This window comes from Oryza glaberrima, chromosome 5, assembly GCF_000147395.1.
Source record: "Oryza glaberrima chromosome 5, OglaRS2, whole genome shotgun sequence".
Classification (NCBI taxonomy): Eukaryota; Viridiplantae; Streptophyta; class Magnoliopsida; order Poales; family Poaceae; genus Oryza; species Oryza glaberrima.
The window spans coordinates 8,335,302-8,361,234 of NC_068330.1; the positions used below are offsets into that span (position 1 = coordinate 8,335,302).

Consider the following 25,933-nt stretch of genomic DNA (forward strand, 5'->3'; position numbering starts at 1 on the left):
GGCACAGCACAATCGTGCGAGGCTCGCCTAAAAAAAAAAGGAAAGAAAAAAGAAAACCGTGCGGCGCCGCTCGTCCGCCCGCCGCTAGCGCCGACGTCACCTCTCTCGGCCACTGGTGCTCCGGTGCGAGCTGCTCTGCGCGGCGCCGCCACCTGAATCGGATCGGAGGGGAGGAGATCTCGGCCGAGCAGAAGCGGCGGCGGCGGTGCTCGCGGAGGAGGGAGTAGCAGCAGCAGCAGCATCGCAAAGAGGGGGAGGAACAGCCATGGATCCCGACGCGGTGAAGTCGACGCTCTCCAACCTGGCCTTCGGCAACGTCATGGCCGCCGCCGCCCGCGACTACCAGAAGGTGACTCACTCACTCTCCCCCTTCTTCTCCCGACGCTCGTTCACCTAGGTCTCGCGTGCCACTTTATCTCACGGGGATCAGATCAGATCACTGTTCTTGATTGGGAGTGAGTTATAGTCTAGTACTCTGGCGGTTGATTCGGCCGCGGAGCACTTGGCTCGGCTGCGCTGCGGGCATGGGTTGTGGAAGGTGGTCTTTGGTTGGGATCATGAGGAGGTTTGTTCATAAGGGGGGATGGATTATCTCCAGTCATGTATTCCAGGACAACTAGTAGAGTGATGTAGTAGGGTCTAGAGACCACTGTGTTCCGTTCTGAATTGGTGATGATAATTCTTTATCATTTATCAAAGGTTGCTTCTTCTCAAATTTAGCCAATAAACGTGGCTCAGTTGAAGATATTATTTCAATTTAGAATAATCAAATTTGGAGGGGATCATGATCCATCTGGCCGTTCTTTTATATATTGAAAATGGTTTACCTTCTGTTGCCTTCTGAATGCATGTCATGTAAATTTTGTAGGCAGTCCTTTTAATATCAAAATCGTCTTTCTGTAGTTTTACAGCAAAAAAGTGTGGGGTTTGCATCATAGTGTAGAGAAAAAGATATAACTGTCCTTCATGCACATAACTTGTTTCTTTTATCCTTTTATCTGTACTTGATTTTTCACAACTTGTAATGAGATTGGCAAGTTATTATCTTCTATCATTTTCATTTTATGTCCTTGTTGTAATTTTTCTTTTTTTTAAGAAGGGGTTGGGGGGTGGGGGGGGGGGTGTAAAAACTGATCTGGTAGGTTGGCTGGTGGTGGTGGAGCTGGTGTGCTCCTAGATCCCTGCATCTCAGAACCAGGCGATTAAATCTCAATTTTAAATTGGAAGTGAGTTGTAGTCCGGTACACCTATCGTTGGAACTGGCAGCTGATTCACCTCGGCTCAGCTGTGCTGCGGGCATGGATTGTTGAAGGTAGAACCATATAGCAATGTGGAGGATGATCCTGGTAATACAGCACTACAGCAGTGTGATTTTTCGTCTTGGGAAAGGGCAGGCGCATTAGGTTTGAGCCTTTGGCTATGGGAGTGATGTTGGTTCATGCGAAAAATCTTGCCTAGTAGCATGATCCAATCTTTGGTTGGGAACATTGGGATTGGGATCATAGTTCATTAGGAGGATGGATTAGCTCCAGTCCTGTATTCTAGGACAGGAAATAGAGTGATGGTGCAGGGTCTAGACTCTATAGAGACCAGTTTATTCCATGCTGGTTAGGAGGTAATGCTTTATGACACCTCAGAGTACACAAAAACAAGGGCTTCTCCCATTTAGCCTGTAAATGTGGTTAGCTTGGGGTATAGCTTGCAAGTTTACAATAATCAAAGCTGCAGTGGATCATGCTCCATCTGCGCGTTCTTATGTATTTTGGTAATGGGTTAACTTCTGATGCATTTTGCTCTCACATGAATGCATGTTGTGTAAAGTTTATCGGTATTCTTTTTTTATATCAAAATGAGCTTTCTGTATATTGACAGCAACAAACTGTTGAAGTTTACATCGAAAGTATAGAACAAAAAGATGTAACTGTCCTTCATGCACATCACTTGTTTTTTTTTATTTATACTTGATTCTTTACTCCTTGTAATGTGATTGGGCAAGTTCTTATCTTCTCTTATTCTTTGTGTCATTTTCACTCATTTCCTTGTTATAGTGGGGGTGAAAGTATTTTTACCCTCATGTTCCGATGCTGTGAACCTCTTGCATCTTTTTAAACAAATTTGCTTACAGAACAGGGTAATACTATTCTCTCTGCCCCCTTGTGATTTTGTTTCTGCATACTGACATAGTAATCATGTTAGGAAATTGTAGCTAAAGAGAAAGCCCAAGCAGCAAGTGCAAGCCATGATGAAGTTGATCTGGATGAATTATTGGATGTGAGTTGAACTATAGTATCTTTTATATTTCTCTTGTTTTTTTTTTCTTTAGTTTGAAGCACTGAATACCTTTTTATCTATCATGCTGTGGAACTACACTATAGGACCCAGAGCTTGAGAAGTTGCATGCGGAGAGAATTGCTGCTCTCAAGGTAGTATCTGCATATTGCCCTCATGAAGCTTGTGAACTCTTCACTTTAAGTTATTCATTTGCCTGTGCATAACAGAAAGAGGTCGAGAAGCGTGAAGTGCTAAAAAGGCAAGGTCATGGTGAATATAGGGAGATAACTGAAGGGGACTTCCTAGGAGAGGTCACTGGCAGTGAAAAAGTCATCTGCCATTTCTACCACCGTGAATTTTACCGTTGCAAGTAGGACATAAGTTGTTCTTTAAAAAACAATACAAAATGTTTTATGATTGACCCTGATGATAATTCATGGACACCTATCTAAATGTTTCCTAGGATCATGGATAAGCATTTGAAGGCCCTTGCACCAATCTATTTGGGAACTAAATTCATCAAGCTTGATGCTGAAGTTAGAATGCGATCTCTATTAGCATTCAGTTAATTGTATTTTATAACAAAGATGCTGTCTAATCTTGTAAATAACTAATCCAGAATGCTCCGTTCTTTGTCACGAAACTGGGAATCAAAACATTGCCCTGTGTGATACTGTTCAAGTAAGTGCATAAACTTTCATCATTTCTACCCATGGATTTTTATCACATGTGCTCAACTGTTTGGTGCTTAACTTTTTTGAGGACCAACCCAAGAGTCAGACACTTTCTGTTTTTGCTGTCCAACTGACATTTTGTTATTTAGGAAGGGCATTGCTGCTGATCGGTTAATTGGGTTTCAAGACCTCGGCAGCAAAGATGATTTTTCAACAAGAGCATTGGAAAATATACTCAAGATGAAAGGTATATCTATTACGTCTTCACAATTACTTCAAAAATTGAAATAGTAACAAATATGATAACATACAACAATATAGGTATAATTGACGAAAAGAAGAAGGATGAGGATGATGAAGATGATGAAACCTATATGTCAATGAACAGGAGGGTCAGATCTTCAACCGCTCAAGATTCTGATTCTGATTGAGTATGAAGTGTTCCACTCCCCTGTAACATCAAGTTTCTTTTGTACTCTAGTTCTCAAAATATCTCTGTGTTTGTGTAATATGTATTCCGAATATTATCAACCTGGTTAGGAAATGAGTGACTTGAAAATGTACTGCCTAGTTAGCTGCATTTCATTCATACTGGCAAGTAGGCGTATGTGTTATCAGTTGGTATGCTTTACCCATAACAGTATCTACAAAGGAATTTCTACTAGCTCCTACGTTGGTCATCATGCTGCCAAATTACTGGAGTAAACTAGTGTTTCAGCTAGAATGCTTGATTGGTGACTAGTACCATCTGTAACCAATTCACTGTGAACCATTACAGTTGCAGTTGATCAATTGGATTTAGTTCTCTCACACTGGCTTTGGTTTTGGTTTCAATTTGAGTTGGATTCCGCAGCAGCGATGTTAACTCATGCCTCCTTTGGAACTGAGGAGTTTTGTGAGAATTTGGCAGGAATTTGACTCAACTTGTGCCTTTTCCTTCTTCCTCGCTAAGTTTTGCAGGAATTTGACTCAAACTTGTGCCTTTCCTTCTTACTCCTCCTGGCTGTCTTCCTCGCAATCAGAAAGCTCGAAGTCGGCGAAGAATTCTGCCCAATCTTCCTTGAATCGTGCTGGAAGCTGAGCCCTGATGGTGAGGGGAATAGGTTCATTTTATAGGTTCCAGCGAGTTCGATTTTTGTCCTAGAATCGAAATACGAGATGCAACGGGTCCCTCAATTGCCAAAACTGGTGCAACGTACGTCCCATGACAGTATAGTGGGTGGTTTTGTCCGACGTGGCAACTTGATCCGAGTCAATCGCTGAGTCAGCATGGGCCCCACATGTTAGAGCCTCTCCACCTATCTCTCTTTTCCTCCGCTGTTCCCATCTCACGAGGTGGCGAGTCGTGAGGAGAAGACCAGCAGTGGGTAGTGAGGAGGACGGCAGCGGGTGGCGAGGAGGACGGCGGAGCGGCAGGCGGTGAAGAGGATGGAGGCTAGTGGTGGGTGGTGAGGGGAATAACTGGCTGGCGGGCTTTGCCACCAGGGATCCAACGAGACATCGCCTCTAGAAGTGGGCGGCGATGGCATCCTACCCGCCCACTGCAATTCCCATCGGGACGGGACAACGGGAACACGGGGCGAGGGGCGGCGACGGGGTCCGAGATGTGTGTGAAATCGGGACGGCACACCATGGCGTTGTCCTCCTCACCTTCGGATTTACGTGTAGATCGAGACAACTGGATGGCGGCACGCGATTGCAAGATTGCAACGGTGAAGGCAAGAGGAAGGGGCCACCGCGAGCCTCTCTTACCGACCACCACCCTTCTCCCCACTAGCCACCGCCCGCCGCCGTTGAGTTTCTACCCGCCGCACACCTCTCTCATCGCCCACCGCAGTCAAGGCCCCACCCATGACGCGCCTCATAGGTGTTGCATTTCCCAACCGGCACCTATAAGGATAAACAAGCCAAAGGAATGCTGGCTCGGCTCGAATCAATCCGACCCAAGCATATCAAGAACATCATTCATCATTCATCAAGAACACATCAAGAACATCATTCAAGAACCGTCACCTCGCCCTCTGCTCTGGCCTTCTCCACCACCATGCTGTCATCGGATGGAGATGAGGAGGAGGGCGCCGTCGCCTTCTCCACCACCACCACCACTGCCGCCGCCGCCGTCGCCCGAGGGACAGGAGGAAGGGCGAGACTCCCCTCCCGTCGGATGGAGCGGAGGGGAGGGTGTCACCACCACCACCGTTTCCCCTCCCACCAGATCTGGCAAAGAGGAGGGCACCGCCGCAGTCACCAGGCCGTCACCGCCTCCCCTCCAATCGGATGGAGCGGAGGGGAGGGCGTGCCACGAGGCCGCTGCCACCTCTGCTTCCGCCAGATCTGGTGGAGGGGAGGGCGCTGCCACCTACCCTCCCACCGCCAGGCCACCGCTGCCTCCGCCTGGTGGTGCGGTGGAGAGAGAGAGGGAGCGAGAGAGAGAGCTGAGAGATGGATAGAGTGGGAGAGGGCAGAAGGCAGAGAGAATGAGGAAAAGATAAGGGAGAGAGAGAGGTGGAAAGGTTCAGCTTAGTCCAGTTTTCTAACCGACACCTACAATATAAATATAGGTGCTGCTTATTAAAAAACCAGGACATGTAATATATTATATGTGTCGTTTCTTCTAATAAAACTAACACTAATACTATAGGTATCGGTTTTTATTTAGAACTGGCTCCTATCTCTCCATAAAGGTGTCTGTTCTAGCTGATGGTGTTCCTTGGATGCGTGTTTTGGACGGGAAAAGCACTATAAGTGCCGATTTTAGCATTTCTAGCACCTATGGTGACCACTTGTATGTTCTTTTTTTGTACTAGTGATTCATTTTTTTAATTTCTTTAAACATTGTATTGTTATCAACACTAAACACTTAAATTGATAAATATAGTTAATCCCCTATAGATCAAGAATCGTTTTCGAAGATATGATACCGACTCCGACCGTTTTCATCGCTATTTTTAGTTTTACATGGCCGCTCTCACTTCAATCCTAACCAAAGTGCACACAAGATATTTGGAAAAAATATATATAGTGCAAACCTAGAAAATATTTATAAATAGATATTTGAGATTTATCCATATTACGTTGAGTAAAAATTTTACTCCTATTAAATTAAATTTGGAAGTAATTTTTCTAGTAAAATGGACAAATTTAAAACATTAATTTTTAACCATACGGTAATTTTCTGGTTTGTTTTTGCACTATATATTTTCCCAGATATTTACCTATAGTAAAAACAACACTTTTTTTTCTTTCTGAAAAAAAGATTTGTAATCCCAACCAATGCAGTGGAGCTGTAGAGGGGGTAAAAAGATCTGCCCATCACGGCATCACCTCCATCTGATGGGCCATCAGGGTAGATTCCTGCCCCCACCTCCATTTATCTCCCCTCGCTCTCATTCCCTTGTCTCCAACTCTCCAGTCTCCACCCACCTCACTCCACAGTCCACACCACTGCACCGCACTCTCTCTCTCTCCACCGCCATTAACGGTTACTTATCTCTCTAGTACTCCTACTACTGCTAGTGTGCTAGAGGTAGGAGTAGTCTACCAGGACTAGTACTCCACTCTCCGAGAACCAAACAAATCGACAGGAGGCGGCTGGTGTGCGCATGTGACCCGGATCGATCGACAGCGGTCGCCCGCACCGCATTGCCGCTGCTCCCGTTTAGTCCAGCCGCCGCCTCCTCCTCCTCCTCCGCCGCCGCCGCCCGTTCAGGCTCCGGTGAGGTCACTTGTCTTGATGTTTTAATAGATGGTGGTAGGTTCTTGGTTTGTGATGGTCAGAGAGTCTCAGAGATGAGGCAAAGGAGGGTTCTTTGGTGCTGTCCTGGGGGGTTTCGGTTGGGTTTAGGGTGCAGTGTGCTTGTGATTGTTGCTTGGCTTCCTGTGCTGCATTATTTTTGTTGATTTTGTTGGTGATTTGCGATTTGTGAGGACCACATTGGACTGGGATTTTGGTAGCAACTAGCAAGAAGGAAGAGAATACTATATGTGGGGAACTATTTTATTTTAGCCCTCTCTTTATGTTTTTCTTTTCTCCCCTTTTGCCCATGTCGTGGTGGTAGGGCACACTTATTGTTTTTTTTTTTAATCTAAAGAACCTGAGCCTGCTGGGTCATTTCATCAGGATTTGGTATCTGCATCGAGAAAGATTATGGCATTGTGGGTGTTGCTTTTGAGGTGGTGAATTTATGAATCTATGAATCTATGATGTTGTTGTTACTTGGTCAGAGCTAGGAATCGGAGAAAGGTGACTTTGCTTGTTGCTTTTCTCACCATTTTACTCTTGCTGCTCTGGTGTTTGCTTTAATCCCTAAATTGCTCAGTCAAAGGCGTTCGCTTGAATGGACTTGGTGCATTTGGCCATTGGGTAATGATTTCTTGAGCATTTTTAGGTTAGCAAGGGTAGGGGAGCAAAGGTTGTTCCTTTAGTTCTTTTGCTCTTTACCTTAGCCCATGACATTGGTTCTTGCCAGTGCATGTTCCCTGCACCGGCGGCCGCCATGGATGATGCTTGAAGAGTTGGAACTTTGGAGGTCTGAGGAGGCTGAGTTTTCAACAAAGATAGAGATGAATGTTGCCCGTGGAGTAATTCTTGTGAGGCCTGCAGATGTGCCGGCTAATTGCCTGATGGAGTGAACTTTTTAAAGACTTTCTGTTGAGTTGGGCATCTATAGCTCAAGTTAGAAGGATATGTGACGAATTTTGTGCCTCTGTTCAAAATTGTTTTATTGGTGTAATTTGGATTTCACTAGTTTATTTTAAGATTATGCTTTACTTAATGTTCTTTCTATTGTTAGTTATTTCTACTAGCTGGAAGCATGACCTTTCTTCTTTGTTGTTTCGATTAGATCCAAGGACTGAAGACTACTGCCAGTTTCAGGGAGGAATTCTACTCAGTGGTAGCTTGTGGTTGTAGCTGGTCTTTTGATGAATCTGTTGGTCTCAAAAACATTGTAGAATAGTATTTGTTGGTTCGTTGAACACAATGGGTTCTTCGCCATCCAAAGCCACTGGTGAGGATGCCTTAGTTCTATGCAAGGAGCGAATGCGCCATATCAGGCGAGCTATTGATTCAAGAGATGCACTGTCGGCATCACACCTATCATATACTCGGTCCCTCCGTAGTGTGGGTACTGCATTGCGGCGGTATGCAGAGTCTGAGATCTCACCAGAATCATCACTGTCCATTTCAGAAGCAGATAAGTCACCATCACATTCTTCTATGGCTTCTCCATCACCTTCTCAAGCAGTAGAGAGCACTGGCTCCCCAGTACATCAAGGTAGTCAGCTGACTCCTCCCTCAACAAAGATCCATTACATGAAAGCAGCAGGAACAAAACCTTTGACGTTCACTATTGATCCATCTGCTGCTGACTTTGTGGGGCAAGAATCCCCGGTATCTACCTTTGTGCCACCACCACCACCATTGCCCCCTGAATTATGTAACTCGTGGGACTTCTTCGATTCCAATTATACTTCTGGTAGTGCCACCTCAAATAATGAGAATGGAGTGACATTAAATTTTAGTAGATTGAAGGGCCTGAGAGATTCAAGGGAATCTGAAGCAGTCTCGCTGAGAGAAGAAACAACAAACAGGTCTGATCGAATGCACCCAGAGCTTCCTGGTGATAATGCAGCACCTAAGCAAGAAGCCCAAGCAAAGAAAGGTGGGATGAGTAAGCCAAGTGGATCGGTTGAGGTTACAACTGAAGCTACTACTTCTGGGCAAGTTGGAGCAAAGGTGGAGGAAGATGACATGGAAAAAGAATTGTGCACAGAAGCAGAAGACCCTTCAGAGTTCATCACTCATAGAGCAAAAGATTTTGTGTCAAGCATGAAAGACATTGAAACTCGGTTTGTACGTGCCGCAGAAGCTGGGAATGAGGTTTCCAGAATGCTTGAGACAAAGAAGATCAGACTTGATATATGTGCTAAGATTCCAGGTGATAATCATATGCTGAGTCATTGTCTTGTCTGTTTTTTCCCCTGCACCATGCCCGACATTGTTTGATGGAACTCCATATCTTTGTTTTATTCCTCAAATACCAGGTTCTCCAGGCAAGCCACCTACTGCCCGATTTGTGTCCGCACTTCGAGTCTGCTGCAATCGTGAGAATATTCTCAACCAGGGTAAGTAGGATGCTTTACTGACCTCTTCTCATATTTTTACCATAACATTTGTTTGAAGTACTAATTTTGAGGTTTTCTGTAGAAACTGCACAGAATATCTCAAAAGTTGTCACTTGGAAGCGTTCTGTATCGTCTTTGTCCTCATCATCTAAGAGTCCACTTACAGCAGCAATGATTACCGATGATGTGGGTGATAGTAACAGTGATTTTGTTGAGCAATTTGCCATGGTATCTGGAAGCCACTCGTCTACCTTGGATAGGTTACATGCTTGGGAGAGAAAACTACATGATGAAATCAAGGTACATTTTCAGTACATGTGCACTTGTGCAGTGAGATTTCTTTAGTATTGCGTGCAAGTCTCTACTCCTGGCTGTTGATTGGGAATTCATCATTAGTGTCACTTGTCTACAAAAGATATTTGCTTTATTGTATACCTCAAGTGAAATTTGGTCTATTTTAGTTGCAGTTCTCAAATTTTTATTTAAAAGATATCTCTTGCCAGAAGACCTGACAATACAAAGCATATTTTGTATAGTTATTTGTATTGATAATACAATTTAGTTTCTAATTTGTCAGCAGAATTGAACTCTTGTACAATAATTAGCAAAGACAGTATGCAGGCTGAAAGTTATTAATATGAAATTTTGCCCTCTCTGTAGGACTGTCATTGGCATAATGGATCACTGATACTGCATTATTTTGTTTCTGTAGGCTAGTGAACATGTTAGAAAGACTTATGATGAGAAATGTAACCTTCTCCGGCGCCAATTTGCACGAGGTCTAAATGCTCAACTGATTGATAAGACCAGAGCTGTTGTGAAGGATCTTCATTCCAGGGTGTCTGTTGCGATCCAGGCTGTTGATGCAATATCAAAAAGAATAGAGAAGATAAGGGATGAAGAACTGCAGCCACAACTTGTCGAGCTGATTCAAGGGTATAAACTTGTACTTAAACATCACCTACTTGTACTTAAATATCAAACTTGTTGAGCTGATTTAGCAGTGCCGTAACTTGATCTTGCATACTTTATCACAATTGTTGGATACAGTGCATTTGTTGAAGTTTGATATTTCCTTTTTCGTGCGTTTGGTAGGAGCATTTGAACTGTCAACATTACTCACAGTTTAAGTTTGGTGCTAGAACATTGAAAATTAGAATATAACGATTCACTATCTTTCAAGAACCATGTTTTGTTGGACAATTTGAAGTCTCACATTTCTAACTTAAGCTGTAGTGAAAAAACAACTTGGATTATGTTGATTTTAAAGTTCAACTCATTTCTTGCATATTAAACCTTGAACTGACCACACATACCTCGTGCAGGTTAATCAGAATGTGGAAAGCAATGTTAGAATGCCACCACAAACAATTCATCACAATATCACTGGCATACCATGTCAAGAGTTCGACCATGGTGCAGCAAGGTGAGCACCACCGCAGGGCCGCAGCGCATCTCTGGAACGAGTTGGACTGCTTCTCTTCCAGCTTCAGGATCTGGGTCACTGCTCACAAGTCCTACGTCGAGTCCCTCAACGCGTGGCTCCAGAAGTGTGTCCTGCAGCCAGCCCAGGACAGACGGAGGCGCAAGCGCAAGGTCTCTTTCCCTCCCCGCCACGCGCTCTCCCCTCCGATCTTTGTCCTCTGCAGAGACTGGCTTGCCATGATGGAGTCACAGTCACTCCCCACAGATGAGCTCTGCAAGTCCATCAAAGAGGTGATGCAGCTCCTGCGCGGTTCGTTTGACCACCCGGCCGATCATCAGAACAAAACAACGACCGAATCGCAGTCGAGAAACGAGTCGCAGGAATGCGGGATGCTGGAGAATAACGAGCAGGAGGTGAGTGGAAGCGTAGAAGCAGTGGAAGGGTTGCAGTCAAAGCTAACTACGGTTCTGGATCGCCTGACAAAGTTCTCAGAGGCTTCACTGAAGCACTACGAGGAGCTCAAGCAGAATTATGAGATAGCTCGTGATGACTACCAGACGGGTCGATCAAATGCCCATCATGTTTAGTCTGATGATGATCCTAGGTCTACAATTTTCAACCCTATGAGGCTATGATTCTATTCCTGCTAGTAGTATTCTAGTTGAACATCTGAGAGTATTTTGGTACATATAGTACGTTAATGATGAGGTTGTAATACATATATGTTGGGTTAAGGGTTACGGTTGCAAAAATATACTTCGGTACTATATTTGCCAAAGCTCAAGGATTGTCAGAATGGCCCAACAGATTGTTCATTAGGATGCATCTTGTCTCCTTTTAGTTTTGCAAAGATTGCTGGTAGATTTCTGCATGGTGAAAGCATAGGCTTGTCTCCCGCAGAATTCCTAAGGGGCTGTTCAGATTGATACCATTTTCCCATTTTCAAACCATACCATTTTTTTAAGGAAAGTTATCAAAAATGTGTATATGTTTAGGTTTATGCCAAACTTTGGTAAATACATAAGAAATTTTACCAAAATTTTGATAATATCACTAACTTACCAAAATTTTAGCATTGGTAAGGTTTATTTTGGCTATAATCTGAACAGCCCCTAATTCATGTTGGCAAGCGAGGTCACATGCACGTGGTTTTTCAGCCCATCTACAATAAGCCCTTTTCTTTCCCGGAGCAGTAATCAAGGTACTTTTTTTCTTTTTGTCCTCGAAGGTTGTTATTTTTACTACCAGATTGAAAAAAAATAAAATTGAAACTTTCAAATAAAAATTAAAACTTTCTATTAAAAAATTAAAAACCATACCCAAAATTTAAAACTCTAAACTCAAAATTTGAACTTTCAAGTTAAAATTTAAAAATTTTTAACTCAAGATTTAAACTTTTAAGTAAAATTTTGAAAACATTCAACTCAAACTTTGAAAACTTCAATTCAAAATTTAAATTTTTAAGTCAAACTTTGAAAACTTTCAACTTTTCATCTCAAATTCGAAAAGCGTTCAACTCAAATTTTAAACTTTCAACTTGAAATTTGAAAACTTTCAAGTCAAGATTTGAAAACTTTCAACTCAAGATTTAAAAACACGTCTGCTGAAGATTAAGAAAACGAAAAAAAAGGAAAACATGTCGAGGGGACAGAGTCGCCAAAGTCGAAAATAGAAAATCGCAAAAAAGAAAAAGAAAATGCTCGAGTGGGGGAAGGGGCATCAGCTGGCGCGGCAGATCCATTACTGGCATGTACGCGCGAGATAGCCACCCCCTGTCTTCTGAGATGAAACTTCATCACAAAAATCTATTCATGGCACAAACTAGCAATACATTATATTAAAAAAAATATGCAGCAAATATATTCAACAAATGGAATTTTCATCTTTACAATTCAAGCAGGCCAACTGCGAAAAGCTTAATTGCATGACCTAGCCATCTCGTGAACGGTTTTTTGATAGCATGACAACAAGTGTCGGGTTAGGGTTTCGGGGGTGGGGGTTAGGGGAGGGTGGCACTGGGAAGTGGAGTTCGAGCTTACAGGAATGGCCTGGGAGGTGGACCGGTGGTAGATAGTGGACATGGGCAAACAACGGAGGTGCAGCCGGAGCCATGGGGTCGGTAGCGGTGGTAGGTCGGTGCTGATTGTGGGGGGAAAGCGAGGCAAATGGGACGGTAGTCGGGAGGAGGCTGGCTCAGTGGGGTTGCGTAGACCTGTTGACGCATGTCAGTGTTGGCGAGGCGGGGTGGCGTCACGGTGTTAAGCGGTGGTACAAAAAGAGTAGCCTGGTTACCAGACAGTCTCGCTAGTGCCGAAGAGGGGTACTGCCGTAATCATCACTCGCTCCGCTCTGCTCATTCGCTGTGTGGACAGAGAGATGCCCGGGAAGATATACAATGGAGACAATGTGGGAGACTTGCCCATGCAGCACGCATGCGCTGATTAGCACCCCCATAGCAATTATGCCAAAATAAAGTGTGACAAATGAGACCACTGTCTATCTAATAATGTACAGTATTTGCCCATCTACTATTTACTACACTCCTACTTTATGGTGACTTTAATGTTATTTTCTATAGCATATAAGTTTGGTTGTACGTATCTCACGGTATCGTAAGTATATATATCGCTGACACTTAAAAGCCAACATGCTAGGTATATTGAGAAGCATATGGCTCAGACCGCATTCCGATTGGGGCATGGATGATGAGATGTGGAAGATCAAATGCGTGGACGAGTTCCTCTGCGAGACTGCGACAAGTCTCACTTGGTAACTGAGGTGAGGTATATAACAGTAGTGCAAGTGAGTAAATATAGGGGAAACGTAAATGCAACCGAAGAATTTTACCTTTTCACGGCTTCTATAAACTTGGCAAGGATAACAAACTCAATATGTGTCTCTGCAAAGTGTAAGCAATGGTTTAGACATATCTATCTGTTCCACGCACCAAATCCTCCAAGCGTCTTGCTATGCTTATGGAGTCAAGCAACAAGGCTGCAGTACATACTAACCAAACAACGGGAAGTTGCATCTCCGGATACGGGCCAAGCCTGATGCAGGCAACCAAACACACCCTATATGACTTTACTATGAATGCATCTAACCTCATCTCCTCTGCCTCAACGGAGATGGAGGATGCACTAGTTCTGGTAAGTACATGTTGGGAGGGGTAAGTAGGAGACAGTTGTGTCCAAAAGTTGAAATTTTATAGTATTAGCATGAGTCATTTATGCCATACATTTAAGTTTGAATACTTGTGTGTACGCAGAAGTTTACAAATTATTTTCTCTGGGTTGATAGTACTATAATTTTGGGAAAAAAAAATCTCCAAAAGCAACTTTGATCACCATTTTTCAGTACAATATATACTCCCTCTATCCAAAAGTTTATAGTTCTAAAAAAATCCAAAAGTTTATGACCTATTTTATTTTTTTTGGTTTTTTCAAAAGTCTAAGCCTTATTTGTAGTATCTATATGCTAAATTAAATTATTAACCAGAATCCAAGAAACCATCTTAATACTTATTGATTGCATGCATGCATGCATGCATGTGTATAGTTTAGTAGCTACAATAGCAGACTATAAGTCAGTTATAAACATATTTTAAGGAGATAAAAGATGAAAGAGAAGAGCAGCGGGCTATAGATTTGTAGCCAGCTACAGCACGGACTCCAAGATGCATGTGTGCATGACAGGTGGGATCAGACAATAGGTAACTATTGTATAAATAATTTAGAGCCAATAGTTAGCTGTACTATTAAACTTGCTTTTACAGGTTTTGTCACATGATGGATGAGTTAATTACTCCTTAGTCTTGGTGACACAAGAAATAGGTCTTAAACTTTTGGATGAAGGGAGTATATAATAATATCAATGAATACATGTTTTTGTTAAAGTATTTTATAAGACTAGTCATATGGTTTCATATATGTAAGATAAAATATTTTAGATATTATTTAAGGTTTTAAATTTTAACCATAGCCTTGTCCGAAACAAGAGTATTATTAACTTACATAAAATACTCATGCGAACTTACCTTACAACAGCACGCGAGTACTTTTCTACTCAAGAGCCTAATAATGATCAACCGATCAACTTAAAAACTAAACATGCAAAACAGAACGGCCTCTCACCAACAAAGAACTACTACTAGCTAAGTCAATCTGCATGGTGTAGCATATCATAGTTAACATTTATATGCTTAATATATGAAAAAAGTGAATATTAGAGAATGACCTAATATCAAATAATTAGATGAAGTGAGACTTCAAACACAGGTCGGCTAGCTCATCATCTTGTGGAGCTAGCCGGAAAATCCTTGGGCGTTTCTTATATGCTTTATATACTACACGCATATAGCCATGTAGGGTAGGTTTTGAGCTAATTAGACTAATCTACGGATGTCCACCAGATAGCTAGCCTACCATCGTGCGCATTGGACACAGAAGAAAAGAATTAAAGAGGATGCATGTTCACTTTTAACCGTATCAAATTTTAGTAGGTAACATATACTAATCATGTCCTTAACATTTCTACCTTACCAAAAGTAGACAACTTCAAAGTTGCAAAAGTTTCCTATAAAAGCACTACCAAATTTTAGAAAGGTTCAAACTAAACATATCCAATATTAAGAAAATTTGGTAACATGTCCAAATTTTTACTAAATGTTGGTAAGATGATTTTCAAGTAAACTATTGGGCCAGGACGGCCCAACAACTAGGCTATTAATAAGCCCTCCCTCCCGTTCGGACGCGCCCACTAGCAGGCAGCCAACCCACACGCGAGCTAGGGTTTCTCCTCACCGCCGCATCCAGAGTTCCAGAACCCCCACCTCCCTAACCCTAACCCTAACCCGACCCATCCTCCCCGGCGGCGGCGAAGAGAAGATGAGGCCGATCCTGATGAAGGGGCACGAGCGGCCGCTGACATTCCTCCGGTACAACCGCGACGGGGACCTCCTCTTCTCGTGCGCCAAGGACCACACCCCCAACGTCTGGTTCGCCGACAACGGCGACCGCCTCGGCACCTACAGCGGCCACAACGGCGCCGTCTGGTCCTGCGACGTCTCCCGCGACTCCACCCGCCTCATCACCGGCAGCGCCGACCAGACCGCCAAGCTCTGGGACGTGCAGACCGGGGCGGAGCTCTTCACCTTCCGCTTCGACGCCCCCGCCCGCTCCGTCGAGTTCGCCATCGGCGACGGTCTCGCCGTCATCACCACCGACAACTTCATGGGTAACGTGCCCACCGCCCAGGTCAAGCGCATCGCCGACGACCCCGATGACCGTAAGGCGCCTCTTCTCTAACCTTCTGTTTCTGTTTCGAAGCTTATGGTGGCCTCCATTTGAAAAGAGATGAGAAGGGGATTGGGAGTTGGTGGAGGGATTGGTCATGGGAGTTTCATTTTAGTAACTCCCTTCGTTTCACATTATAATATAAGTCACTATGACTTTTTTCTAGTCGAACTTCTTTAAGTTTGATTAAGTTTATAGAAAAAATTAACAACATCTATAGCACGATATTAGTTTCATTTAAACTAACATTTAATATATTTTGACAATATGTTTGTTTTGTGTAGAAGATATTGCTAAATTATTCTATAAACTTAAGTTTGACTAGGAAAAAAATGTGAAAGCGACTTAATATGAAACGGATGGAGTAGTAGACATGAGATGATGAGAAACATCTTGTGATACTTAGGAGGAAATTCCCTCCCAATTACCTGCCCCTATCCAGGTATTGAAAACATGGGAGTTCACTCTTAAACTCTCCTTCCCAATCCCTCCTACAACTCCCATGTCCTCCAACCAAACAATTGACTTAACCCCCACCCCTCAAACTCACATTCATCCCTAATAATTCCCCCCCAACACAATGCGCTGTGGATGTGTGGGTTCTGAAGTGTGTTCTTGTGGATGAAGAGTCGGAGGAGTCTCTTCTCGTGATTTCTGGCATCAAGGGGAGGATTAACAGGGCCGTGTGGGGGCCGTTGAACAGGACCATCATCACCGCCGGTGAGGATGCCACCATCCGCATTTGGGACACCGAGGTTAGCTTGCATTTACAACATTTGCACATAGTTGTAATAACCACCGTTGGTGCTACTTCTACTCATCGCTAGTACTATGCGTCTGGTGCTTGTCAGGAATACGGTAATTTGCTTATAACTGTGGTATGTGGACCTATAGCGCTCTTTTTGTAGGATCATTTGACATGTATCTGGACTGACAAGTGAAAAGTTGTTCAATAGTTAAAAATGCTCATCGATATGGTTGAAAAATCACTGTTACATATGTGTTATTGTCACAGTTTGTTATTGATGGGAACATTATGAATTAACATGACATATGTTAGTGACTATTGAACCAGCGATAAATACCTTTCAGGTTTCTTGTTTTAAACTGACTCTGGCAATATGGTGCCAACGACAAAATGGAAGTTTGTGTTTGTGCACTAACCGAAAACATGCTATGTTCATACATAATGTACGCTGGTTAATTGTTTGCCGTTTTACCTTTTATTAAACATGCCAACTATTTAATTGTATGGGAAGGAACATGTTTATCCATCAACTCTATCATGGAATGCATTTTTTACATTCTGTTTGGTTTGGCATGTGCAGACTGGAACATGTCTGATGCAGTCAGACAATGAACAAGGACATCAGAAAACAATCACTTCTCTTTCAAAATCTGCAGATTGGTCACATTTCCTAACAGGCTCCTTGGATAAGTCTGCTAAGGTGATATTTTGTTGATGTTGCTAGCATAATCATGTTTTCCAATTATTTGCACTTCATACTACAAATATGATTATTTCCTGACATGTACATTGCTATCTGGCTAGCTATGGGATACAAGAACTCTGACCCTGATCAAGACATATGTCACTGAGCGACCTGTGAATGCTGTTGACATCTCTCCTCTTCTTGACCATGTATGTGCCTATGTTACAATACCTAATTTTTATCTACATTTTCATAAGTTCTTTTATAGATTTTTTTTTATTAAAATACATTATCATGCCTTAAATTACTTGGTGTTATCTCATGCTAAATGCATATGATCCCAATATATTATTGTAGGGATTGAAATGACTTTACTCTCTGTTTCCGTATTTTGCTTTGCTGTGGTCCTCCTTATAAGTTGAAGTTGGATATGACTTGTGCTTTTTTCTGAAGATTATGGTTTCTTCTTTTTTCTTGCTGCCACATTTTTTATTCTCAGTTTCAAATCATTTGCCTTGTGCGATTAGTTTCACCAAGACAGGAAAGCAACAAATGATTCATTCACATGTTTATTATCTGCAATTAGTACTTTTACATGCATAAATAACGATAAATATACAATGGGAAGGGCAAAGCACCTATGTACCTGTCCAGCACATCTTTTGACCCTGGATTTAGCACAATTCCATATTTATTTGAGTGCTATTGGCTATCATGGATGCGTATATGTTCTACCACTGGAAAAATGTACTATTGGCTTCATCTGAACTATCCACCTGTAATGTTGCTGCAACGAGTAGTCAGTTCTTGTTATCATTTGTATTCCAACTATATAAGTCGCAAGAAATCTTTGTTGTGTTAGGTGGTTATCGGAGGTGGTCAAGATGCGATGAATGTGACTATGACAGATCGTCGAGCGGGGAAATTTGAAGCGAAATTCTTTCACAAGGTCAGTTCTTCACATGCGGTTTCTATCTTATGTTTTAGTGAGAACAATGATAGTGTAGTGTTCTTTTGCAATGTTAAATTTTCATTCAGCAATAAGACACATTTTATTTTTAGATTTTGCAAGAGGAAATTGGTGGTGTTAAAGGCCATTTCGGACCAATTAACGCACTGGCATTTAATCCTGATGGACGGAGGTAATATTCTTAATACCTGTGTAATATTACATGAATGCTGTATTTACGTTCTACCACTGCACTTTCTCGATTAGCTTTTGTTCCATATTACTTGTGTTTTTTCTGCTCAATGATTAAGCCATGGCAATATACGCTATTCTGAATCATATTAAGATGTCATAAACATTATGAGAGCAGGTGTCTATTTTGTATTTTATCCTGCCACATATTTTTAACACATTCTTGTGGTTCTACTGACTGTGTTTACATTAGTTCTCTTCTTTTTGACTCCCAAGTTTTTCGACTTCTATATTGTTGTACAACTATTCATCATTCACCTGTCATTTTAACCCACCGTCTCTCTAGATTTGTCCCTTAAATTGATTCATTGGTCTTCCTATCTGTTTGACATATTTGTTCTCTATTGAATTCTTATTTGTTTTGACATATTTGTTCTCTATTGAATTCTTATTTGTTTTGTTTCTATTCATCTTGTTGAAGTACTTTTCTTGTGTCATACATAGCTCAGTGATTGCAGCCACTTCATTGGCAATATACGCTATGCTGACTGTTTGATGACAAATAAGAATATGAGAGCTATGCCATGTCCAATATTTAATTTGATAACCTGACTCCCAAGTTTTTTGACTTCTATATTGTTGTAACTATTCATCCTTCACCTGTCATTTTAACCCACTGCCTCTCTAGAATTGTCCATTAAATTGATTCATTGGTCTTCCTATCTGTTTGACATATTTGTTCTCTATTGAATTCTTATGTTTTTTGTTTCTATTCATCTTGTTGAAGTACTTTTCTTGTGCCATACATAGCTCAGTGATTGCAGCCACTTTCATTGGCAATATACGCTATGCTGACTGTTTGATGACAAATAAGAATATGAGAGCTATGCCATGTCCAATATTTAATTTGATAACCTGCTAGTGCGAAATTGAGTTGCATTCTTAGTATTAACTGTTTGAAGCGTCGTATGTGCCTGATGATTTCAAAGCTCTGTGATTTCAACCAATCATATTGGTTTTATACGCTATTCTGATTGGAGCTGTTGAAAAATAAGACTTATGAGAGCTACCTTCTCTGTCCTCAACATCCATGAGGCATCCTAGGAAGAAACATAGTTATCTGTCACCTCCATATTATATAATTATTATGTTGATGCAAGGTGTTTCTTGTATTGATTGAGTGTATGTCCATAAGGTAGTGGCGGCTTCATGACTATTTCTTATGCATTTTCCATTGGGAGCCACTATTGCTTTATCTGAAAATTGTAAATTAATTCAGAATATATATTTTTTAAAATTGTAAGTTAGGTTGATGAAATTATTTTGTCTCATTTGGCGATGTCTTGCTGGGGGCACCAATCTGTCCTGATGATTGCTGTATATTTTGATTTTATCTCATGGTGGCTCAGTGATTGTTGCCAATCAGATTTGGTCATATACGCTATTCTGATTTCTATTGGTGAAAAATAAAATTTATGAGAGCTGCTTTATGTGATGGCTGGTTTATGTTCTTCAAGCATATTTTCTCACATGTCATGGTTAAATTATGTTGTTCAGAAAGTGTTTTGCTTTGAGCTTCAGTTATTCATGTATAATACGGTGTTAACAGCTTTTCGAGTGGTGGTGAAGATGGATATGTAAGACTGCACCATTTTGATTCTGACTACTTCAACATCAAGGTTTAAACCAAGTTGTGAAACTCTGAGGTAAGATGTCCTGAGGCCCATATAGATTTTACCTCGGTTTCTGTTAGCACGCTTTTCAAATTATTAAACGGTACGTTCCGTGCGAAAACTTTCTATATAGAAGTTGCTTTGAAATATCAAATCCATTTGTCAAGTTTGTAATAATTAAAATTTAATTAATCATTTGCTAATAGCTTTTTCGTTTTTCATTTTTTTAAAGCTTGACTCTTATTCAAGTTACAAGTAGTAAAGTGTGCATTTGCAATTATTTGTGATATATTTTACACTATTATACATAGAAGTGAGTTAGGCCTGCTTTGATTCAAAAGAAATCCATAGGAATTTTAGAGGATTTCATTCCTATAGGAATTTTTCCTATATAGCCTTTTTGAATCAAAGGAATGAATCCTATGAAATCTTCCTGCAAGTTTTGGAGGAAATTTAACTTGAGGTAGAACCTCATTCTGCTCAAAATCTGTGTTTTTCCTGCGGCCCAATCAAATGGTATTTTTATGTTTATCCTGTATTTTGTAATCCTCTGTTTTATACTTGCAGTTCTGTCTCCCTATTTTTCTGTTTTCTCATTCCTGTGATTCATAGGGGCCCTTAAACTTGGAACTGTGTTGCTTGATGCTTTTGCCGTTGGCCTAACCAGTTGTTCTTCAACTTGTATCCAGGCTGCATTTGAGGAAGGCCGAAGGTGCCTTTTGGTTGGGAAGAGCTGTTTCATCTCCGTTATGTGGAAGAGACTAAGGTGCAATGTTTAGCTACTGACAGTGTACTGCTTCTCAGACAATCTTGTTGCACTGGAGATCCAGATTTGTAGATGCTCGAGAGATTTTGTACATTCAGCAATCGAGGGCTCCTTATACTGCAATACTAGCTTAATTATGTTTTCATCGTTGTTGGTTTACTTTGACCATAAATATATCCAGTTTTGGGCATATCCTTCTTCGTCTATACCGTGTTGTGCTTTTGGTTCGCGTTCTAATTACGTGCACATGCTTACTGGGGGTGAAATTTAGGATGTCTCACCGCATGGCAAATTCATTACTTGAAGCAGGCCCGTTTTAAGTGCTGGCAGTAGCAAGTTAAGTTTACCGGCATGTTCGCTCTTCATCCTGAAACTCGTGATCGAATTTATAATTCGACAGTGAAAAAGAACATAAACTTATAACAGTGTAATACTAGAAAGAAACAAATCAGAACTACTTGGTTTTGGACTTGCGAGAGTAGAACCTGGGACGCGCGATGCAGTGGTAGTTGGAACGATAAGAACACCGCGACTCCGCGAGGTCGACGCTACGTCGACATGTCGCGGCCGTGCAGAAAAAGAAAAAGATTTTTCTCTCCCGCTGCCAAAACGTTACATCATGTCACAGTGAACGTTTAGAACGCTTAGATATATGCATGGAGTATTAAATATAGAAAAAAAACTAAATCATGTCACAGTGAACGTTTAGAACGCTTAGATATATGCATGGAGTATTAAATATAGAAAAAAAAACTAATTACATAGATCACGTGTAAATTGTGAGATGATTTTTTTAAGCCTAATTAGTCTATGATTTGACAATGTGGTGCTACAGTAAACATTTGTATTAACTAGGCTTAATAAATTTGTTTGTATTAACTAGGCTTAATAAATTTGTCTCGCAGTTTATAGACGGATTCTGTAACACAGCCTTAATATAACATACTGTAGATATATCTCTATCCAGATATATTATATTAGAATATATCCATTCAGTTGTAGTTTTTTGGATGGAGGGAGTATACCGGTAGCCCTGCTGCTTGCCTTGCCTATCGGCTGGCTATGCGGCTCTCTCTCTCTCTCTCTCTCTCTCTCTCTCTCAATGCACGAGCTTCAAAGCAAGCAAGCTACTAGTCAGCTGGCTATGATTTGATTTGGTTTGATCATTGGTCACTGCTATATGGTTATAGTAATATTAGGTTAATCTACTGTCTGTATTATTCCCCTTGCTATCTCTTGCATGCATCAAGTCTTGTAGTCAGCCTTTGAATAATCTCTAATTCACCAATTGTAGCTTAGTTTGAATATATTACTTGACTGTGAGAAGTCTGCATCCTAATAGCATTGTTCTAAAGAAAATTTTGCACGATTTGACTTTAGACTTTAGATAGAACTATATATTGATATTGACATTGTTATCAATGGAAAAGATCGTATTGACGAAGAAACCAACTAAATTAGTTTGTTGTAATTTCTATTTTTGTTAAATACATATGATATTATGGTTTAATTTATATTAATAACTTTGCATGTATAATTTTATATTGGGGTTACCTTTATAGTAGGGTTCAATTATGCTTATATTATTGTATGAGAGATATGCATGTGCCCATACCTAGTGTGATTTTTCTGTGTCCGCCACTAGCCTCGCTGTGAAGCCAAACGCTGCCATCGATGGAGTGTTGCCACCGATTCCTCTTCACACTACTGCACAAATGATTTTTTTGGACGAACACAGTCAATTATCTACATCGACAAGTAAATTTATAGGGTGCACTAGATCAAGGAGAGAGGGTGCCACAAAGATTATACTGGTTCAGACTCTCAAAATAAGGTAACACTCTACCCTAGTTGTATGTAAATTAGATCTGTATTAGTATATGTGCAACACGACATGTACTGAATAACTCATAGTGCGTGAGAATTACCCACATTAGTGTTTTTGGCTCCCCTTATATAGACATGGAGGCGACCAACTAAGGTTGGTAGGTTATCCCTTATAATCTGGATGCCTTCCACCTATTTACACGGGATAAGATAAATTTTCTTATCTAGCTACAGATGCACCGCATGGACTCAGGCCTACCCAGCCCACCCCATGCTATGCGGCCCAAAGGCCCAACCATGGATACTCGGATGCCGTGTCCTCCACAAGTATCCCAATAGATTGTAGGTGGCCGCACCTATAAAAACCAGTCCCCCGGGAGCCGGTTGACCAACCGCACTTGAAGACCAATTATCGCGTGCGAACTAAGATGATGCCAATTCGACGTGGTCTTGACTACGTGGCGATGTTCAACGGGCTTCTACCAACACACGCCATTGCCACGCTCATCGCGATCTTCGACATCAACCTCGAAGAGGGCAACCAACGGGGTGGAGAACTCTTGGAGATAGCGTGGAAAAGTGTCATTGACATTGTCGATGATAACGGTACACCAGATGTGTGAAGAATGTCACCAGCCATGCATTGTCATGCTAATCTGCCTTAGGTGTCCCTTGTCACTTTTGGGAACCTGCATGTTCCAGCTTTTGCTACGCCGAGACTACTATGATGATGGAGTGCTCCGTGAGAAATACACATGATGTATGGCCATATGGCCCTATTTCTTCTTCATCTCCTTTTTGTCCAATGCCAAGTGAAGCTTGTTGTATAGCTACGCCCTGGCTACCACCTACCTATCCGCCAACTACACACTGCTATCACCGCCACACACCCTACCATAAAATTGCAACCAACTCTCCTTTCAACATACACACGAAAGTGCGGATGGAGCAGCCAACTTCAATCAATGACAACAGAAAACTTCCAATTACTGAGCTGGAACATTAGAGGGCTTGCACCACGGTCCACAAACGATGACTGAGACTACGTGCAACATTGTTGCTTCCAAGAGACAAAGTTAAGTTCCATATAGATGACCAATTGGCAAGATACCTCAGCACATACAAGCTAGAAAGCTATGTGGCCAAACCGGCAATAGACGCAAGGGGTGTTATCATTCTTCTCTAGAACAAGACATCCATATTGATTCAACAAACTTGTATTGAACACTTCTCGCTCACAGTGGAAGTCACGCTCCATTTGTGGAACAACTTTCACGCTCATGGCAGTTTATGACCCAACCATGCATGGAGAGAAATAAGTGTTTCTCTGACATATGAGGAGGCTAAAGCCAACCTCCAGGGAGAAATGGCTAATCATTGGTGACATGATTTGCTAGGTGAGGGACCAGAATAACAACACCCTAAACCTGACTCGCATGAACAAATTCCAAGTTGAGCTCAACCATTGCGAGCAAAAAGAGATTCATCTCGAAAATAGGAAGTACACATAGCGCAATGAAAGACGGAGGACAACTCTAGTGCCGTGAGGTCAACGCTAAATTGTGGCCGGGGAGGAAAAAATCATCTGGATGGAGATTTTTCTCTCCCCTGTGTGTCAGCATGTGTTGGGGGAGAAACTCCCCCATCTCAGCCCACCCAAACAAGCAACAGGGGAATATTAGTCTATGCCGTGATGTCCCACGGGCCCAATCCTGCCCAAACCAAACCCCCCTCCCCAATCCACACACAAACCCCACAAACGAAGAAGCCCTAGGCGATCTAATATTTAGTCAAGTTTGCCAGCACGCAGCTCGTGACCAAGTTGTGGCTGCATGGGATGTCCAGTCATTTGCTCCCATGCATGCTCATCACTATGGTAGAATTGGACATCTATGACAGGGCATCTATTAATAGTTAACATGACTCGTTTGCGAGGAATTTCATTGGCTGCGGTTGGAGAGCATAACATTAACTTGACCATGTGCTACTAGCTTAATTTATTACTTCGTACTAACTATGCTAGCTTACTTATGGCAAGTTTTATAATAGAGGAGGTGGTCACATCTTATTTTGTCCAAATCATCTACACATTAATTTAGAGTTGATACATACAATAGATTGCATCTACTTACACTACACCCAATACACTTGCTACCAATCCACTTATCTCTCTCTCCCATTTCTTGAAACTTGTGTGGAGGTTACCCTTTGTATAAGGGGTGGCTACTCCTATCTCTCTTATCTTCTCTCCTCCACATCATCATTTTAGTCTACATGACATCTTGGAATTAGTGATAAGATACTTATAGTACTTGCCCTTATACAGCATATTGGCAATCATGCCAATCGATAGAGAAAAGATCGTTCTGATGACGCATTCACAGAGTAACTTGAGACCAGATATAGATTCTACTATCACTACTGGAGAAGTGATCTTTGCTGGGTCAGTTGATTTCCACAATAGTCTCGATCGGTTCTAATAATAACCGGGACTAAAGATTGATTTTAGTCCCAGTTAAAATTTTTTTTGATCTTTAGTATCGGTTGGTGATCATCTTTAGTCCCGGTTCATCCCTTGTCAGAGGCTTGTCAGGGGGCCGAGGATCTTTAGTCCTGGTTGATAACTCCAACCGGGACTAAAGATCACCATTTTAGTCTCGATTGGTGGTACCAACCGGGATTAAAGATTATTTAGATCTTTACTCCCAGGACTAAAAATCCATCTTTAGTCCTGATTGGTAACTCCAACTGGGAGTAAATATTTCTCTCCCATCTCTGATCGGTTAAGTCCCAGACGAGATTTTCTTCCTCACCGAGATATTTAGATAAGATTGGATCTGAGAGCCTCCAACCCCTCAGATCCCTTCCCCTCTCCTCCTCCCCCATCCTCCCCTCCCATCTGGTTGCCGGCGGCGGCGGGCAGGCGGCCAGCGGCGGCGGGGCCGCGCCCAGCGGGGCGAGCAGTGGCAGGTGGTGGTCGTGGTGGGCGGCAGCGCGCCTGCCTTGGTGGCGGCGGTGGAGGGAGGCGGTGGCCCCGTGCGGCGACGGCGCAGAGGTGGAGGCGGCGGGCGCCGGGACGAGGCGGCGCGGATGGGAGGCGGCTGCCGGCGGCGTACACGGAGGAGAGGTGGCAGGCGGCGGGCAATCCGGAGGCGACGACTTTGTGATGATTCTGGGGATAATTTTGTGATGTAAATTTGTGGGTGATTTTTAAATGTTTTGTGAATTTGTGGATGATTTTGTGATGTAAATTTGTGGATGATTTTTAGATGTTTCTATGAAGTTGCAAATGAATATGTGAT

The 25,933-nt window shown here is 42.0% G+C and overlaps 3 protein-coding genes, 3 non-coding genes and 2 pseudogenes across 7 annotated transcripts; all 8 read left to right on the forward strand.

Moving 5' to 3' along the window:
• LOC127775089 (thioredoxin domain-containing protein PLP3A-like) lies at positions 1-3,755 on the forward strand. Its single transcript, XM_052301399.1, has 8 exons — positions 1-349; positions 2,197-2,271; positions 2,376-2,423; positions 2,499-2,641; positions 2,735-2,807; positions 2,891-2,952; positions 3,095-3,192; positions 3,267-3,755. Exons 1-8 carry the CDS (start codon positions 266-268, stop codon positions 3,374-3,376), a joined length of 693 nt encoding a protein of 230 aa, XP_052157359.1. The 5' UTR covers positions 1-265; the 3' UTR covers positions 3,377-3,755.
• Positions 3,756-6,352: 2,597 nt separating this feature from the next.
• On the forward strand, positions 6,353-11,412 carry LOC127774561 (protein ALTERED PHOSPHATE STARVATION RESPONSE 1-like). Of its 2 annotated transcripts, none has more exons than XM_052300820.1 (6): positions 6,353-6,660; positions 7,790-8,884; positions 8,991-9,071; positions 9,154-9,371; positions 9,784-10,007; positions 10,397-11,412. In XM_052300820.1, exons 2-6 carry the CDS (start codon positions 7,927-7,929, stop codon positions 11,082-11,084), a joined length of 2,169 nt encoding a protein of 722 aa, XP_052156780.1. In that variant the 5' UTR covers positions 6,353-6,660; positions 7,790-7,926; the 3' UTR covers positions 11,085-11,412. The 2 variants fall into 2 exon arrangements, with proteins under 2 accessions (XP_052156780.1, XP_052156781.1); XM_052300821.1 differs by lacking the exon at positions 6,353-6,660 and adding an exon at positions 6,682-7,188.
• Positions 11,413-15,260: 3,848 nt separating this feature from the next.
• Positions 15,261-20,994, forward strand: LOC127773997 (eukaryotic translation initiation factor 3 subunit I-like). The gene is made up of 8 exons (XM_052300256.1): positions 15,261-15,783; positions 16,419-16,546; positions 17,120-17,239; positions 17,344-17,433; positions 18,087-18,173; positions 18,287-18,366; positions 19,975-20,071; positions 20,728-20,994. Exons 1-7 carry the CDS (start codon positions 15,384-15,386, stop codon positions 20,048-20,050), a joined length of 981 nt encoding a protein of 326 aa, XP_052156216.1. The 5' UTR covers positions 15,261-15,383; the 3' UTR covers positions 20,051-20,071; positions 20,728-20,994.
• LOC127775264 (small nucleolar RNA U54) lies at positions 18,470-18,542 on the forward strand (annotated as a pseudogene).
• On the forward strand, positions 18,868-18,944 carry LOC127775263 (small nucleolar RNA U54). The gene has a single exon (XR_008017936.1). It is a non-coding gene; the product is annotated as a small nucleolar RNA U54 (small nucleolar RNA).
• LOC127775260 (small nucleolar RNA U54) lies at positions 19,174-19,251 on the forward strand. Its single transcript, XR_008017934.1, has one exon. It is a non-coding gene; the product is annotated as a small nucleolar RNA U54 (small nucleolar RNA).
• LOC127775262 (small nucleolar RNA U54) lies at positions 19,353-19,433 on the forward strand. The gene has a single exon (XR_008017935.1). It is a non-coding gene; the product is annotated as a small nucleolar RNA U54 (small nucleolar RNA).
• Positions 19,768-19,849, forward strand: LOC127775261 (small nucleolar RNA U54; annotated as a pseudogene).
• Positions 20,995-25,933: the final 4,939 nt, after the last annotated feature.